Here is an 18,272-nt window from a genome sequence, read left to right as displayed (position 1 = left end):
TCCAAATTTACTGTAGTGTGTGTACATAACAATCAAAACATTATAAGAGGAGGGAAAGATATAAAACATAGGCAGAAGAGGGTTGTGAGAATGTTAGAACTCATTCGTCTTTTTTCAGTGTATTACTTGGATATCCTGCATATCATCCTCTCATCCTGTGTTTATAAACTTAGAGTACATATGTAATTTTTGCTTTTCTTCCTGGATCTAAAACTCTTATTATGCAGTTTCTCAATTCTTGATTTTATTTAAAAAGTAAGAAATTGGCCGGGCGCGGTGGCTCAAGCCTGTAATCCCAGCACTTTGGGAGGCCGAGGCGGGTGGATCACGAGGTCGAGAGATCGAGACCAACCTGGTCAACATGGTGAAACCCCGTCTCTAATGAGAATACAAAAAATTAGCTGGGCATGGTGGTGCATGCCTGTAATCCCAGCTACTCAGGAGGCTGAGGCAGGAGAATTGCCTGAACCCAGGAGGCGGAGGTTGCGGTGAGCGGAGATCGCGCCATTGCACTCCAGCCTGGGTAACAAGAGCGGAACTCTTGTCTCAAAAAAAAAAAAAAAAAAATGGTAAGAAATTATTCCGTTATCTCGTTTCTTAAAGAAAACTTTTGTATCGGGCTGGGCATGGTATCGGGTTGGGCATGGTGGCTCATGCCTGTAATACCAGTATTTTGGGAGGCCAAGATGGGTAGATCACCTGAGGTCAGGAGTTCAAGACCAGCTTGCCCAACATGGTGAAACCCTGTCTCTACTAAAAACAGAAAAGTTAGCCCGGTGTGGTATGGGCACCTGTAATCTCAGCTACTTGGGAGGCTGAGGCAGGAGAATCGCCTGAACCCAGGAGGCAGAGGTTGCAGTGAGCTGAGATCACGCCACTGCACTTTAGCCTGGGTGCCAAGAGTGAGACTCCATCTCAAAGAAAAAAAAGATTCTGTATGAAGTGAAGCCATTTTGTACTTAACTTTTGAGACTTTTTGTCTTCTCTCATATTTTGAAGTTAACTTCAACAACTATTAAATGCTCAAAACTAATAAGTGCTCATAAAGTGCTGTATGTGTCTTGTCAGACAGTATATAAATTTCTTTTTCTCAATATCAATCAATTGAATATCCTTAGATAGCTTAGGCATAAATCCACATACATAAAATACAATAATTGATTATTGTAAAAGGTACTCCTTTAAGAAAAAACTAGGTACTATGTGAAAAGCTTCATTTTTGTGATTATAGGGGATTTAAAGGGAAAACCATACAATCCTTGCCCTCAAGAAACTGAATTATCTAGTAAGGGGGAAAAGGCATATCTGACTATTATTTCTCTCTATTATGACTGATCCAAACCGTAATTACCTTTCTCCAGGATTATTTTATTTCCCTGTTTCCACCTTTCCTCACTTTCAGTTTATTCTTTACATGGCAATCAATGTGATTCTTTTAAAGACACGAGTAAGGTCTCTTCCAAACCTTCCATGCTTTTCTATCTGGGAGTCAAAGCCGAATCCCTTAGAGTGGACCACAGGACTCCATCATCCTACCCTGTCTAGCTCTGTGACTTTTTCTATCTGGGAGTCAAAGCCGAAATCCTTGGAGTGGACCACAAGACTCCATAATCCTGCCCTGTCTAGCTCTGTGACTTTTTCTATCTGGGAGTCAAAGCTGAAATCCTTAGAGTGGACCACAGGACTCCATAATCCTGCCCTGTCTAGCTCTGTGACTTTTTCTTTTATTACTTTCCCCCTCTACTACTTACTTTCACAAATACTAGTGTTTTTGCCACTCCTTGTATGCATCTACTTCTTGGCTTTTCTCTTGTCTGCCAGAAATACATTTCATTTGGATATCTATATGGTTTGCTGTGGGATCCTGTTCAGATAGCATCTTATTAGAGAGATACAGGCCTTTCCCGAACACCCCACGTAAGGTAGCATCCCATCTCTAGTATTCCTTTTTCCCCTTACCTGTGTTTTGTTAGTATTATAGTTAAAGGTGCTTAACACCATCTAATGTATATTCATTTACCTCTTATCCCTCCATTAAAAAACAAAATGAAAGTATCAGTGAACTTGATACATAGTAGGCACTCTAAGGTTTGAATAAATGAATGAATAAATATAAATAAACCCTAAAATAGGGAAAATGTCACTATGCAAGTTCATATGAAGAGACCACTTCTGATAGAGATAATTTGGAAAATTTTAATGGATGAAATAGCATTTGACTTGACTCTTTACAAATTGTTGGTATTAAAATGTAGGCATGAATAAAGGAAATAGTAGGGGGTGAGAGAACATTTTAAGCAGAGGAGATAATTTGTGAAAAGATGGATGGCATGGCATATTTATGAATGGCAGTAGTTGATTGATTAGAACTGTGATTCCTACTGCGTGGATCTCCATACCAGCAGTATGAGCATCATCTGAAAACTATTAGCAGTACAAATTATTGGCTCCACCCAGACCGACAGAATCTGGAACTGTGGGACTAGGGTTCAGCAAACTGATTGTCACATTTTCCCAATGATTCGATGCATCCTAAAGTTTGAGAGCCACTGGACTAGAACATAGACTCAAAAAAGTACTGGTAGATAATAAGACTGGAAAAATGGATTGAGGCTTGGCTTAGGCATTTGAATTCTGTGGGTTAATATAGCATTTAAGGGCAAAGTCATGCCATTATTAGTCTTAAAATACTGTTTCAAGATAGACCACAGGAGGTAAAGAATGAAAGTCTTCATTTAAAAAGTAAGCTATAGAAGTGTCCCAGAAAAGGAATTGAGGGCCTGGCTGAATAATGGCAATGAAAATGGAGTGGCTGGAACAGTTTCAAGGACTATTATGTATAATAAACTACTTAGCATTTTGCTAAAAGTGGAGACAAGGCACCAAATAATTCTACGAAGTTATATTGGGTTTCTAATCTAAATATCTGAGAGTGTAGTGATAGTATTAGCAATAAATGGTGGAAGGAACAATAAGAGATCTAAATGAACAGCATAGTTTTGGTTCTATGGGGTTTAAAGAGTTAGTGCATTCTTCTAAAAGAAAAAGGAAGAATAAAAATTGTTCATCAGTAGCTACAGTGTACATTTTTATTAATCTTGAGTATATTTATCCCCAGTGCATTCTTTTAAATAAAGGAAGAATAAAAATTGTTAATCAGTAGCCACAATATACATTTTTATTAATCTTGAATATATTTATCCCATTTAAGAACAGAGCAGTGGAATTTCTGGTAACTTATGGTAAAGTTTACCAAAATGTAAAACTCGTAATTTATTTTCTCCTTTTAGTAACATCTCAGTACTTGGAGTATAAGGCTTTTAAGAGATGCAGCTTCTGTGTTTGAGAAAGCTAATTAACCTATAATAGACTTTTAGTTGAAAATTTCCTTTCCATTTGGTACAGGGGACCAAATGTCCACAAAAATAAGAATCTGCTAGATTTGATCATTTGTTTCCCATTTTTGAGTCCACAAAGAAGAATTAAAGTCCAGAGTCTAAAGACGTTAAGATCCCAAATTCTTCTCTTTCTAGAGTATTACCAAATCTGAGCCAGCAGGTTTCTCATGTGCCTCTGTGATTTAGAGATGGGTAATTTTGCTGTTTTCCTCTGACTGGGAGTGGCTTCTTTTACCCTCTAAAGAAGAATTCTTTACCTTCCAGTCTCTTTTGTGTCTTGCTCTTTTGTTAAATTTGTCTTTTATTTATTTTTTTTTTTGAGGCTGAGTCTCACCGCCTTATCGCCCAGGCTGGAGTGCAGTGGCTCGATCTCAGCTCACTGTACCCTCTGCCTCCCAGGTTAAGTGATTCTCCTGCCTCAGTCTCCCACGTAGCTGGGATTACAGGCACCCGCTGCCATGCCCGGCTAATTTTTGTATTTTTAGTAGAGACAGGGTTTCACCATGTTGGCCAGGTGGCCTTGAACTCCTGACTTCAAATGATACACCTGCCTCAGCCTCCCAAAGTGCTGGGATTACAGGCATGCGCCACCATGCCTGACCTGTGTCTTACTTTCTTAAGAGTCTTGAAGATCAGTAGGGCAAACATTACCACAACCAGCCCAATACATGTTAAATTTAGGATTATTAGTAATTCCCTGAATTTAGTGCATATTATAATTGACCCGCATTACTTTTGCCAGTAAAAATTGGTGATATCAGAAGGACAGTGGATGTACTGAAAACAGGATACCAAGTGAATTTTGGTTTCATCCTTACCGGGCTCACCAGTGTGCCAGTTAATTGTGCCAGCTGCCAGTGTCCATAACTTGTGCTTATATTTTACTAAGAAAACACATCAAGTGGTTAATTGTGCCACTGTCTGTTTGTTTTGGGGAGGAGCACTTACACTGACCGTTCCCTCCTTCCTAGAAGTAGTATCTGAATTTCTGTCTTTTTGCAAAGCTTACAAATACATGGATGGTAGCCCTAGGTACCTAGTCTTAATTGATGTTTCCTACTTTAGATTTCCATCATATTAAAAGCTTTTAAGTTGTGTTTCTTCTGTGTTTTTCTGGTACTCCTTGTGCTGAAATCAGCATGGAATCTGTTTAGTGGCACAGCTTCTACTGCCTATTATAAAGAGCGTATCACTTACTTGTAGTTTGTAAAGCTTCAAGCATAGTCATTGTCTTGCAGTCTCCATAACCTGTGTTCTGCCCTTGCATCTGTATTTCTCTAGCCCCAAACAAGTGCCAAGGAATTTTTAGTCCTGTGCTACCTGGGCCATTGCCACTCCCCCTGAAAATTTTGAGCCTATCATAAAAACACTAAATCATAAAAAACTCCTTTTGCACCCCCATGTTTGTATTATTTGGATAATAACCATTGAACAAGTACCCAAAGTGGAACTGCTTTTGTTGTTTCTGAAGTCTGTACTCTTAGGAGCCTAGTAAAGACAGTATCTCTTCTGTGCCTTGCTCTTTAAGATCTTTGTTTTGCTCTGCTTTTAATTATTCTAGGCTTTGCATAATTTGTTCTACTTTATCGGCAGTATAAACGTTCCTTTTTGTCATACTTTCTGCAATAGCAAGACATGTCATTTCAGATAAACAGGTGGTTTTTGTGTTTGTTTACATTTGAGCCTGTTCTGAAATTGGCCTCACCTATCTTCCTTTTTTCTCTTATTTTTTTTTCTTCCTTCAGTTATCTCTTGTAGTATCTTCCATAATGTTAGAGAAGAAAGTCACGTTCTGAGTTCATCAAAAAGCATTCAGTATCAAGCACATTTTGCTCACTCTCATCGCTGACATAAGAAAAAAATCTTACCAGCACAACATCAAACCCAGCACTGACCTCTTAACTTTGTTTCTCTTCAGTGTAGCTTTTCCCATTCACTCTCCCGAGACCTAACTGACTTTCTGGAGCACTTTTCTTTCTGGCACAATGCCATACTACATGTGGTCATTTGTAGTAACTTTAACCTGAAATGCTTCAAGTATTTTAAGGTAATCTCTCTGCTCTTTAATTTATCAAATCTGTACAGATTTTATATTACTTGTATAGTAGTCTCAGTCTTTAAAGTGCGGTTTTTCAGTTGCTCTTATTATAGACTTTCTATCTGTCTTTAAAAAGGCAAGCTTTTGCCATAGTTGGATCTCCAGTCTGGTTCAGTCTTGACATTTCCATCCTGTAGTTACCTTCTCTTCCTCATTGAGTTACTCTTGTAACCAGTCACCCTTCCTTTGTTAAGAGTACCATCTATAATCTTATTTTCCCTAATTTCATCTTTAAGTACAGCTACTTCTGATATATATTTCCTTTTTCTTTTTTTTTAAATATGGAACGCTTCATATCTGTCTAGCCTAGCCACGAAGAGTGAATTCTTACTCCTTAGGAAGTCCCTCCTTTCTTCCATTTTAATCAGTATGTCCTCCTTTTATTTTTCTTTAATTCTTCCACTGTTACTTTGTGAGTGCATCTGTTTTGCTTTGTTTTAACAAATTTAGTTATTGAAACTGAGCAAACCTCATCCTAGAGTTGGTGTTTCTTTATCCTTTGTTTTAATTTGATCTTCATGTACTTCTTTTGCATACATTTTGGGGTTCCCTTGTCCATGCACCAATTTTAATATTTATGAAGGAAGCATTTAATATATTGCTCTCACCTCTGATTTTGGAATCAAATGAAAAATTGGCAGGGATCAAAATTTATCAAAAGTCTTTAAAATGACCTACTACTTATAAGAGGAAAGTTGGATCTTTAGGTAGCTATCTAAGCTGCCACATGGAGGACTCTGACCTTGCCTCAAATGTGGTGGAAGTAGAAAACTCAAGAGGGATATGAGAACCAGACCAATACATTAACCTTGGCCTGGAGTCGATAGATTCTTATTAGTCTTACTGATTTTACTTCCATGGAGTGAGAGAATTTTAGGGAAGGAGGAAAATCATCCTCTCACTGGTATTTTTTTTTAGAAGGAGTAAGTTCTTATTTTATAAACAGGAATGTAGAGGAAAAGATAAAAAGTTTGTTCCAAACTTACTATGTCCAGAATTCAGGAGAAGATAAAAAATAAAAATATAAGAATCAGAATAGAGGAGGAGGATTTTGAATGAATTTTTGTTGTTTGGCTTTCTCTACTCATCTCTCTTACCCTCACCAATATAGGCAGTCTGCTTTCTATTTCTTTGCCCTGGCTTATAAAATCTTGGTGGCTACAAAAAAGAGAAAAAGTTATGGACTTAACTTTGTATGGGGAATCATTGTTCCTCATTTAATTTATGAAATTTACCTATGAAAAACTTCCATTTATGGAATGTCAAAAAAAGTACATGGTTTCTGGGATAGGGATGCCTTTTCAAAATAACACATGGAAAAGATAAATGAAACATGCTGTAATACTTACTATTTATATGTTAACTAACAGAATGCAATTTAAAAGAATATTTTAAAAACTGAAGAAGTCACAACTGATTTTAAATATTAATGTCAGCTATCTTGGTTCACAGAGTTATTTACTGCATGTTTAATGGAAATCATTTCTCAAAACCAAGGTGGTTTTTTAGTGTAGAATTAATTCTGTATACTCTATGTTGTAGCTTCACCATATTTCATGAGTCCTCAAAACCCATTGTATTGTATATACATGGAATTTTAGGTGACTATCATGAATGTAAATAAAACCACTTCCTAGGCAGAATTCCTCTGTGAAATTTATTTGTATTTAATATAAAACATGTTTAATATGCTAACTGTAATCCCTATATTAGCAAGTATAATGCTCTTTACATTTCAAACTTTTGTGAGTATCTGACTGATTTATTTGTTAAACTAGTTAGTAGGGTTTCATATGTATTCTTTTCTCTTGGATGGGATTAATTCCTATAACATAACTTTATTTAATTTCATTCCTTTTTGTGTATGTTCATTATCTTCTATTAAATCAACTGGTATGAATGAAGGGGGTAGACCCTCTGCTTTGCATAGAAAAATAAAACTACTTCATTTTATTTTTGAAATTTCTAGCAAGGTGAATTAGTAACTATAAATGTAGTTAAAAGTATTAAAGCCTAAAACAGTTAAGGAAAGCTGGTAGAGGGTTTATATACGTTTCAATCTCCTCTTAGTATACTAGGGCCGGGGGTAGGACAGGAGCGCTTTATGGAAGGATTGAAGGCACAAGGAACTGAAGAGATGCTGTTAGTTTAGATAGGGCAAATAATCTGTTTTCCAAAAAGGTAGGTTATGGAAACAGATGGCCACTAAAAGTAGTATAATGTTGAGCAGAATTACTGAAAAGTTAGAAAAGAAGATCTTCATCTCTAGCCATCACTATGGTTTCATTAAATCCGGTCATTCCAAATTTTTGTTTCTACTTTAAAAAAAATGGATTATTGGTAAAGGATATGAATGAAATATGACAGACTCAACATATATGGATTTCAGCATGGTTTTGTATGCAAGATTTCTCATAGTATTCTTCTAGATAGATAGGGAGATGGAGTATGGATTAGTATTAGTAACTGACCTAACACTGTTGCCTAAAGAATATTGATTAATGGTTCTAAGGATAGCTAAGGAATTCAGCTTAGTTCTATTATAAATATTTCTGTGTGAATTTTTTTTTTTTGTATACAGCTTTGATGATAAAATAAAAAACTTTCTTTTCAGATTTATAGGTGACACAAACTGGGAGGAAAAGCTAATTGGCTCCAAATGCAGTGTAAGGTTTGGGGTAAAACTAAGAATGAGAAAAGTGAAAGGATTAATGTACAGTTACACTGTAAAAAATCAATGATAAAAAGTTATGAGATCTTTATGAAAAAGAGCATTCTTGGCTGACTCGAAAATCAATAAAACTGAAAGTAACTTCAAGCTACATTAATATTATCAGAGTGTCAAAAACAGGGAGATGGTAGTCCAACTAATTCTGACTAGAGTTGACTGAAGTCTTATGTTCCATTTTGGGAGCTGTGTTTAAGAGGAACGTGCACATTCTGGAACATGAACAGATATGCTAATGAGAACTGAAAATTTTGTAGACTATAGAGAAATAGTTAAAATGGATGAAAGGATAGGAGATATTCAATGTAGGAAGAAGCTATAATAAAAATGTATGTGATAGTTACCTTATAATATTTGACGGAACATTGGATGTTTTGTTTATATAATTTTAAAACTTCAAACTGGAACTGATAGATGGATGTCACAGTTTTGGGTTCATAATGAAGAATTTTCTAACAAAGGTGTCTGTAAAATTAACTAAGTTGTTATTTGAGATCGTGAATTACCCATCAGTAACAATACTCATGTTCATTAACGTTCTGGAAGTGATACTGTAATGGGTATTTTTGCTCTGGTTGGTAGGTTAGACTAGGTAATCTTCAAGATTCCTTTTAACAGTATGATGGTATGGAATATTAATTTTCATAGATGCTTACTCCATTTTCTAGTTTGAAAAAGTTTTGTCTTACTACATTCAGAGAACCTGTCAAATACATTAATGTTGGATAAATGCCAACTTAAGGAGCAGTAGGTTGGGCAGTATGCTTTACCGAGCCCTCACAAGTACCGGGTTTTAGGTTGCTTGCTACTGTAGATTATGTTCTTTGCAGATTTCAAACAATTTTTAACTTATTAGAATGTATTTCTAAACCATTTTGGTGTTTTTTAAAATATGACTTTTAGATTTCCATTACATGATTATCCTGATAAAAGGTCAAATTGACAAGTGACTCTCTTTTTTCCAAACAGTTTATCTTTTTCATTCTCCATGGAGAACTGTAAAAACATTGAATCTTCAGTTATCTGTTTAGGCGTGTAGCATTTTATTTATATTGCTATATGCAGGATATGCTTCGTTTGTCAGATGAGTATCGAACTTGGTAGCTGAAACTCAGCAGTCCTTTTCAATAGATTTTACTTAGTGATCTGTTTCCTTGCTAAAAGTGAGTAAAATTTGTTGTAATTAATCATACTTGGAAATAAATAATGGACCAGTTCATACTGATGTAATGAAATTGTCACTGAAGCAAGCTTAATTTTGTATTTTCTTTTCTTAAAACAAGGTACACTAGTAATGAGAACTCTTGTTTGTTACATGCCAGGAATTATCCTAGATTTTAATATATGTCTTATTTAATTTTTCAATAGATCCATGATTAAAGTGATATTAAATTCATTTAGACTGAGAAGTTTAGTGACTTTGCTAAGGTTACCAGCTAATAAGTGACAGAGCTGGAATTCAAACCTAGGTCTGTCTGATTTTAAAGTCTATACTCTTTCCATTCTGCTGCCAATTTACCTGCTTTATTTTTCCATCTGACTCTTAAAATAATACCTACAGGCAAGGGCAAATCTTGAGGTGCAAACAGGCAATAAAGTAGGAAAAGTAAATGTAGAAATGTGCTTTTGTTACTAAATAACACCCAGAAAAATATATAACAACATTGGAATTTGAGGGGAAAGGTTGGAACAGACAGCTTTGTTTTAAAATTTTTAACAACTGAACTAATTTTAGACTCACAGAATACAGTACAGCTATCAGGAACAGGAAAGTAACATTGATACAATAGTAACAAAATTGTAGACCTTTTAAACTTTTTCCGCTAATGTTCTTTCATCATTCCAGGATGTTATCTATGATCTCACATTGGATTTAGTTGTTTCTCCTTAGTCTCTAACAGTTCCTCAGTCTTTCCTTGTCTTTGCTTGCCGTTTTTGAAGAGCACTGAACAGTTATTAATATGCTGTAGAATATCCCTCAGTTTGGGTTTGACTGATGTTTTCTCGTGCTTGGAATCAGTCTATGCATTTTTGGTGTAAGTACCACAAAAAATGACTTTCTCAGTGTACTGTTATGGAGAGATTCATGATAATGATTTATTTTGTTACATAGTTCACTGGTGATATTTACCTTGATGGCTTTGTTAAGTTTGTGTTTGTGAGGTTTTCCACCCTAACGTTACTGTCTTTATGTCTGTAGTTAATAAATGTCTTGGGGGAGATACTTTTGGACTGCAAATCCTGCTTCTTCTCAAACTTTAACTCACTATTAGCATTGATGAGCATTGATTAGCATTGATCTTATCTGCAACATTTATCATTGTGGTGTCTGCCTAATGATGCTTCTCTGTTTCTCTTTTTCCATGTTCACTGTAAGAAATAGCCATGTCATTGCTAACATTTATTTGATGATTTGTATCAGTATGGATTTATGTATATTTAATTTATTGTATGGATTAAAGTCCAGGGCTATCATTATTGTGTTGTTCAAGTTGTGCCAGCTTTAGCCTTTAGGAGCTCCTTCGGGTTGGCTCCCATATTCTCATATCCTGTTGTTTTTCACAGCATTTTTCTACTTTCTGGCACCACAAGATGTTCCAGGCTTATCTTGTGTTTTCCCTATCCCAGCTCTGGAATCAACTGCTTTGTAGAGGAACCGAAGTTCTTTTTATTGGAGAATGGTGTTTAGAGACCAAGATTTGTGCACTAAGTGCGTTTACTGTTACTATAGAGTCCTTGCTTCTAGAGTGTCTCAGTGGACAGCTAGGAAATATTTGTATATATACAATTACATTACAAATGAATAACATAATCATACTGAAGGAGGTAGGATTAATGTAATGTGTGTTAAAACATTTTAGGTATTTAGAAAATTAGCAGACTTATCAATGCATAGATTGTATTTGTCTGTGTTCAATACATTCATACAGGTATGTATTACAGCCATTCTTTAATGCTCCAGAATGAAGGGTAATTGTGACACATCTTCTGCTTTGTTAATCAAATTTTAAAAGTGGCTGGATTCGTTGTAAACAAATGATGAACTTAGTATTAGTGAACAGCTTGAATGACACGTATGAACTGTGAGGTGTTTGATGTAATGAAAGTTGATGAAAATGGGAGGAGACAGAATAACAGGGATATGAATAGCCAACTAATAGAAATAAAGACATGCTTGATGATCTAGTGTTAGTGATCTAATCTGTTAATATGGGTTTAGGTATGAAGATCATTGTTTGCTCAGTGACAATCTAATGTTTGGTGGTTTGTTATATTACAAATAAGGAGAGCTCAGTTAAGAAACAGATATCCATATTTTAGTTGATTACTTTATAAAATATATTTAAATAGGGTATTAGTTAGGCTGCCATAAGCAAATGCCATAGACTGGGTAGCTTAAACAACAGAAATATATTTTCTCACAGTCTGAAGGCTGGAAGGCCCAGATCAGGATACTTGCATGGTCATGTTCTGGTGAGGGCTCTTTTCATGGCTTGCACATGGCCGTGTTCTTGCTGTGTGTTCACATGGCCGCCATTTGGTACATATGCATAGGGAAAGACAGAGGCCTGTACTCCTTCTCCTCCTTTTTCTCCTTTTCCTCCTCACTCTTCCTCACTTCTCCTCAGTCTTCCTCACTTTCCCTCTTTCTCAACACATCCTACTGGAATAGAATTTCACCTTTATGACCTCATTTCAACTTAATTACTTCCTCAAAGCCCTGTCTTCAAATACAGTACCATTGGGGGTTAGGGCTTCAACAGATGAATTTTAGGAGGACAAAATTCAGTCCTTAACAATTTAGATGATATATTTTAGTGTTCCTAAATGATTAATGTAATTTTAACTTAATAGGTTTATATTAACTTTACATTTTGACAGTTTTGACTGACAGTGAATCTTTTCTCATTCTCACATTAATTTACCTTGGTTGATTAAGGTCCGACATTTTATAGCATATGCTATATCCCATTTAGAGTAGAGTGGATGCTCTTCAAAGTGCTGCCGGATTATTAGAATACGTCTTTCTTTGGCACAGCTTTGTCCTCTTCAACCTTCCTTATATCGTAGCATGCTCTGGCCTTGGCTACTGCTTCTGTCAGAGTATTCCTGTATTTTCTGTAAATACTCACCACAGTAATGTGTATTATGCTCTTCAAAATGAGAAAAGGGTTTCCATGATCCATGAAAGATCGCTGGCCTTAATCTTCTGCTTCTGAGACCATTTTCTGTAAGAGTCTGGAACTGTGGTAAGAGAGGGTTTTTAAAAGCCAAGAAAACACAGTTATTTGTTTGCTGCAGCTCCAGCATTATCCTGACCACCGTCAAGTTAATGGTGACTTGTTAGAACACGAGAAAGAAAGGAGGTGAAAGACGCAGTACCTACTGCTTTGTGGGACGCAGTACTTACTGCTTTGTGGGACGTAGTACTTACTGCTTTGTGGGACGTAGTACTGCTTTGTGGGACGCAATACTTACTGCTTTGGGGCCTGCTAGAACCCACAGATTAGCTGAGTGCCTATGAGAGCACTCACAGCATAAGAGACAAATTTCATTTTAATAGGGCAATGTAATATACTTGTTTTATATATTTTAAGGAAAATATTGAAGAGAAATAGTGTTATGAATTAGCAGTGCCTGACATAACATTAAACAATGTAAGAAGGTATCTAAATTTCAGTTGATTTTGTTTATGTCCCTTTCAGGGTATTGTAGCAAACCTAATGGAGGTGTTGCCCACAAGGACTTTTATTGTGTTAGGTTTGGGCTCAGCTAGACCAGGCATTGCATTGGTAGTTGAATCTGTGTGAATGATGGAAGCTATAATGAGAACAGAACCTGAGAAAGTAGAAAGCTTTTATTCTAAGAAGATAAACCCAACCCATAAATAGGAAGCAGATAAGGTTGCAAGTAGACATGGACAGAGAACAAGAAAAATGTGAGGTTGTCAGGTACCTATTTTTTATGTGGCACCAGAGTAGTGGTTTGGTAACCAGACAAAGGTGATAAAGCTGGTCGGAGACTTCAGGGAAGAGAAAATTTAGAGCCAGGGAACCAGTGTTTTTTCTAACGTTCCTCCTTTTTTGGTCTGTAGTGATGATTTGGAAAGGTCTGTCTTACTTGGGGCCAACATAGTTAGTAATAGTTTTTACTTTCCAGCTAATGAGAACTGCAAGATCCAGAAGAGAAACAAGTTCACAGAGACAATCTCCTTTAGCTTTTTTATCCGTATGTGTTCCTAGAAACATTGGAAAGATGTGTGAGTGACTACCTGGTATTGTCATTTGGAATTGTCAAGAACTGTGAAGAGTGAGATTTTATCCAAGTTTGCCTGCCACAGTTTCTCAGATGCTGGCAGAAGACATGAAACTCTTGAGTCAGAGATAATGGACTTTATTAATTATGGCACAGCAAGCAGCATGAGTTTCATGTTTATGATGGTTCCCTTTGCTCCCTCAAGTCTCATATAGTTAACATTGTACCCAAGTGGATGCTAGACTTAGTAGGTTTTCATCACAGTTAAGGAGCTCCAAGTTTAAGAAACCCTAATCTTTTATAACGGTCTGCAAGCATATCTGCCTCACCTTTGCCCTAGAGGGAAACAGTATCTTTATTATACTGAATGTGAACAGGTCCTCTGCTCTGGAGGAGGGCATCATCTCTGTTTTTCGAGGCTGCTTCCTATAAATATCTTTGAAAAGATAAAGTCAGCTAGGGTTTTTTGAAAAATTATAGAAATGTGAGAGACCCATGGAAAATTGTCTCCCAGTAGGAAGTGATTAGTGAAAAGTCCTTTGGGCTCTGAGTGTTCTTGGCTTTTTTATTCTAGGTTTTTTAGCTTATAAATCAGGAGTCAGCAAACTTTTTTCCATAGAGGGACAGACATTAAATATTTAAGGCTTTTTAAGTCATATTTTTTCTGTCACACTACTGAACTCAGTTGTTGTAGCAGGAAAGCAGCCATAGACAATACATAAATGGATGAACCTGGTTGTGTTCCAATAAAACCTTATTTATAGACATTGAAATTTGAATTTCATGTAATTTTCACATATCAGAAAGTATTTTTTTTTCCAACCACTTTTACCTCGTGGATGGTCAAAAATGGGTGGCAGGCCAAATTTGGCTTGCAGGTAGTAGTTTTAGATGATGGATTTTGTTAATATAATATGTTGTTTTAATATAGCATTCTTGCAACATAGCAATTGATGTTTCTAAAATGTTTTCTCATAAATTACCCCAATTTGGGTTCAGAGAGCATTATCATCTCCATTTTGTGGTGAGAAAACTAATACATTGAGAAGGAAGATGACCTGTTGACCTACCCAGATTCATAAAACTAGTTAAGTGACAAGAGTCAAGACTTACTGTATTCTGGATTCTTTTCCCCATAATGTGGTACAGGTTAAATATTCATAATCAGAGTATCATGTTATATGTCTTTTGTTGCCAGAATATTCATTTATTGCCAGAATGCTTAGAACCTTATAAATAATAATGATAATAATGATGCATGATAGTTTCTAATTTTCTTTAATTTAATAATTAGTATTTTCACAAAAGCTGGATATGGGAGGTAAAGAGCATTAGTTAACAAAATTTGGTAAAAAATTGGCAGTTAAATAGTACAGACATTCATACACGGTATTTTTCATCTTTTCAAACATAATTGATTTTATTTTCAGAGGTATAAAATAAAAAACAGTATAGAACATCCCTCCCTCTAGTCAGCTGTGTTAATGCTGAACTAATATTTTAATTTGTCCAGTAAGTTTTATGCACATTTTTAAAGTTGGGATGTTGAGAACATCTTCTTTAGTCATGTCTGATTGCTTCCCTGTCAGGTGGTTGAAGATTACGCTGGAAGATGGCAGGTCCCTTTGCCACAGCTTCAGGTTCTTCAGACTGCGCTTTGCTGTTTTACCACAGCCAGTGCGTCATTCCCAGACGAATGTGAACACGTACAATATGTTCTGAGTAGCCTTGCTGTGTAAGTACTTTTTACTTCTTATAAATGCATTATTTTTCTTGATGTGTTTGAGAATTTGTTTTTGATCATTTCTTCTGAAGAAGAAACCTTTCCTAAAATACTCCTTCAAAAAGAAATGTTTATTTTTTCACTTAGGTTTAATTTTGAACATGTAACCATAATTTTACTTTAAGTTTTAAGACTTATGTGGAATTTTGATATACAGATTTTTCTGGTTACTATAAGCACTTTACTTTCCTTTTTAATTCTCCAGATTGCCTTCGGAAGCTCTAATGGTAAGTCCCAGAATACAGCAGTTAAGGCTATGATAGTCAGTAGAGACACCTTAAATCACACCAGAAAGAGGTTAGGAAAATCCTGGGTTTTTTGTTGTTGTTGTTGTCGTTGTTTTGTTTTTTGAGACAGTCTCTCTCTGTCACCCAGGCTGGAGTGCAGCGATGCGATCTTGGTTTACTGCAGCCTCTACCTCCCAGGTTCAAGTGATTCTCATGCCTCAGCCTCCAGAGTATCTGGGAGTACAGGTGTGCACCACCATGCCTGGCTAACTTTGTTATTTTTAGCAGAGACGGAGTTTTACCATGTTGGCCAGGCTGGTCTCAAATACCTGACATGTGATCGGTCTGCCTGGGCCTTTGAAGGTGCTGGGATTATAGGTGTGAGCCACCACTCCCGTCTGAAAATCCTGGATTTTAAAAAATGCTGATAGAGAACTTCAAATTCAGGTTTAAAAACTGAACACTTCTGATTATCCTTTTTGCCCTCCTAGGAACCTACTAAAATTATAGTTAAGAAGTAAAAGAGAGAAGAATGTGAAAAGAAATAGGTAAAGATTATCAGTGAATGAACGATTTCTAGTTTTCTGGGGGACAGAAAGCAAATAGAGGAATGGTCATTGAAACACAGTGGAGCCAGTCACAGCGTCATCTGTTATTTATTTATTTATATCTCAGATTATACTCACACCACAACAGTGAGTTGTAAAATCATTTATCATTACAAAGTGCAATAAAAAGTATCAGAGTCTGTCTCATAGGATAAGTATTATTATGTGAAACATTTTTATGTATCTATAAATTAGGGAATGAGATATTTTGGGGAGAATGCAGATAAAGAAATTAATTACGATTTTTCCATTTAGTTCAATCACCAGGCCTTAGGGTCAGGTTAGGATGAGGAAACAGCATTGGAGGTTAAGTATCCCTAATCTGAGAACCCAGAATGTGACATCTGAAATGCTCCAAAATTTGAAACTCTGTGAGTGCTGACATGATACTCAAAGGAAATGCTCGTCAGAACATTATATATTTAAGATTTCCGGATTAGGGATGCTCAGTCAGTAGGTGTAAAATACAAATACTACAAAATCTAATACGTGACACACTTCTAATTCTGAGCATTTCAGTTAAGGCATACTCAACCTATCTTACTTTTTTATTTCCTCTATATAAATTAAATAACCTGGAGTAATGACCTTTGTATTCTGGCATTTACAGATTCCACATTGAGACTGCTAGCTAATTACTTAATTACTCTAAAGAAAAATTCATCAGTCAAGAAACTCCAGACTCATGCTCATAGGGCTCCTAGTTATTTACATATGGCCTTGTTTTTACATATTAATGAATAAGAATCATTAGATATTTTAAAATGCCTTCAACATGAAAAACACGCAATGAAAAAGTGAAAAATAATTTTGAAAGAAAGTGTTAATGTTGAAAATAAATTAAAAATGAAATATAAAGGAAGATGTAAAGCTAAAGAATTAATTCAGAATGTAAAACAAAACCAAAGGGAAATTTTAATGTGTCTGTGTACCTCTTTAAAAATTGTGTACCATTGTGCCTCTTTAAAAATTGATTTGTATATATTTAAAATTGTAGGTGGAAAGAAGAGTTTAGAATATATTATTGAGACTTGTAAGAGTGAGGCAGTTTAAAAAATATATATATTTTATTTTTTTCTAAGATGGAGTCTGGCTCTTTCGCCCAGGCTGGAGTGCAGTGGTATGATCTTGGCTCACTGCAACCTCTGTCTTCTGGGTTCAAGCGATTCTCCTGCCTCTGCCTCCCAAGTAACTGGAATTATAGGCACCCACCACCATGCCTGGATAATTTTTGCATTTTTAGGAGAGATGGGGTTTTACCATGTTGGCCAGACTGGTCTCAAACTCCTGACCTCAGATGAGCCGCCCGTCTCAGCCTTCCAAAGTACTGGGATTGATTACAGGCATGAGCCACCACACCTGGCCTAAAAAAGAAAAACTATACCAAAAACTATATATATTTATTTTGTGATGCCTGAAGGAATATATGAATGTATTTGTATTTGAACTTCTTGATTTTACCTGACAAATCTTACTCAAGCTTAAGTATAAAACAAAACAAAACAAAAAACATAAAAAAAGGGCAGAGTGCTTTATTAGATAACTAAGCCGTAGAAAAGCAAGAACTGGGACTAGTTACAGGATTTTCTGAATCTAGAGAGTAGAATATCTCAACAGTAGTTAGATGAGCTAATATCTAGGAACTGTTTCTTTCCATCTTTTCCTCTTTGGGCTTTACTTTTTCAGGGCTGTTGACAGTTCTAGGATTAAGCTCAGTTTAACCAAGGAGGAAGAAACCCCTTCTCTCTGCTTCAGATCCCAAAAATACCTTGAGAAGAACTCTGCCAGGCCTCAGTTATGTGCCTACTGCTTAGATTAATCACTGTATTAAGAATGTCGTAAGATTTTGGGCTAGTCCCTGGCTAGGGGAAAAGAGAGTAAGTCATGTGCTGCATACAGATGTTTCATGTGAGATGGTGGTACCATAAGATTATAATTGCCCAATGAAGTCATAGCCACCATAAAGCAGTGTGACACATTATTCATGCTTGTGGTGGTGCTGGTGTAAACAAACCTACGGCTCTGCCTATTCTATAAAAGTAGGATGTGGAATTATACATATAGTACGTAATACTTGACAGTGATATTATTGCTTTATGTATATGCTCTACTATACTTTTTATTGTTATTTTAAAGTGTACCCCTTATACCTATTTTAAAAAGATTAACTAAAA

General features: G+C 36.0%; 1 protein-coding gene across 2 annotated transcripts in view; it reads left to right on the top strand.

Annotated features, from left to right (window-relative positions):
* ZNF654 (zinc finger protein 654) overlaps window positions 1–18,272 on the top strand; it is a 90,352-nt gene that overhangs the window by 11,818 nt on the left and 60,262 nt on the right. For both annotated transcript variants that reach the window (XM_078358577.1, XM_008986450.5), the window contains exon 2: window positions 15,070–15,215. Coding sequence is in view for 1 of the 2 variants with exons in the window: in XM_008986450.5 (XP_008984698.4) it covers window positions 15,070–15,215 (146 nt within the window). In the remaining variant the exon portion in view is untranslated. The remainder of the gene's footprint in view (window positions 1–15,069; window positions 15,216–18,272) is intronic.

Source organism: Callithrix jacchus, chromosome 21 (genome assembly GCF_049354715.1).
Source record: "Callithrix jacchus isolate 240 chromosome 21, calJac240_pri, whole genome shotgun sequence".
In the NCBI taxonomy this organism is placed as follows: Eukaryota; Metazoa; Chordata; class Mammalia; order Primates; family Cebidae; genus Callithrix; species Callithrix jacchus.
The sequence above is the reverse complement of the archived record's forward strand: the minus strand, read 5'-3'. Positions and strand labels throughout refer to the sequence as shown.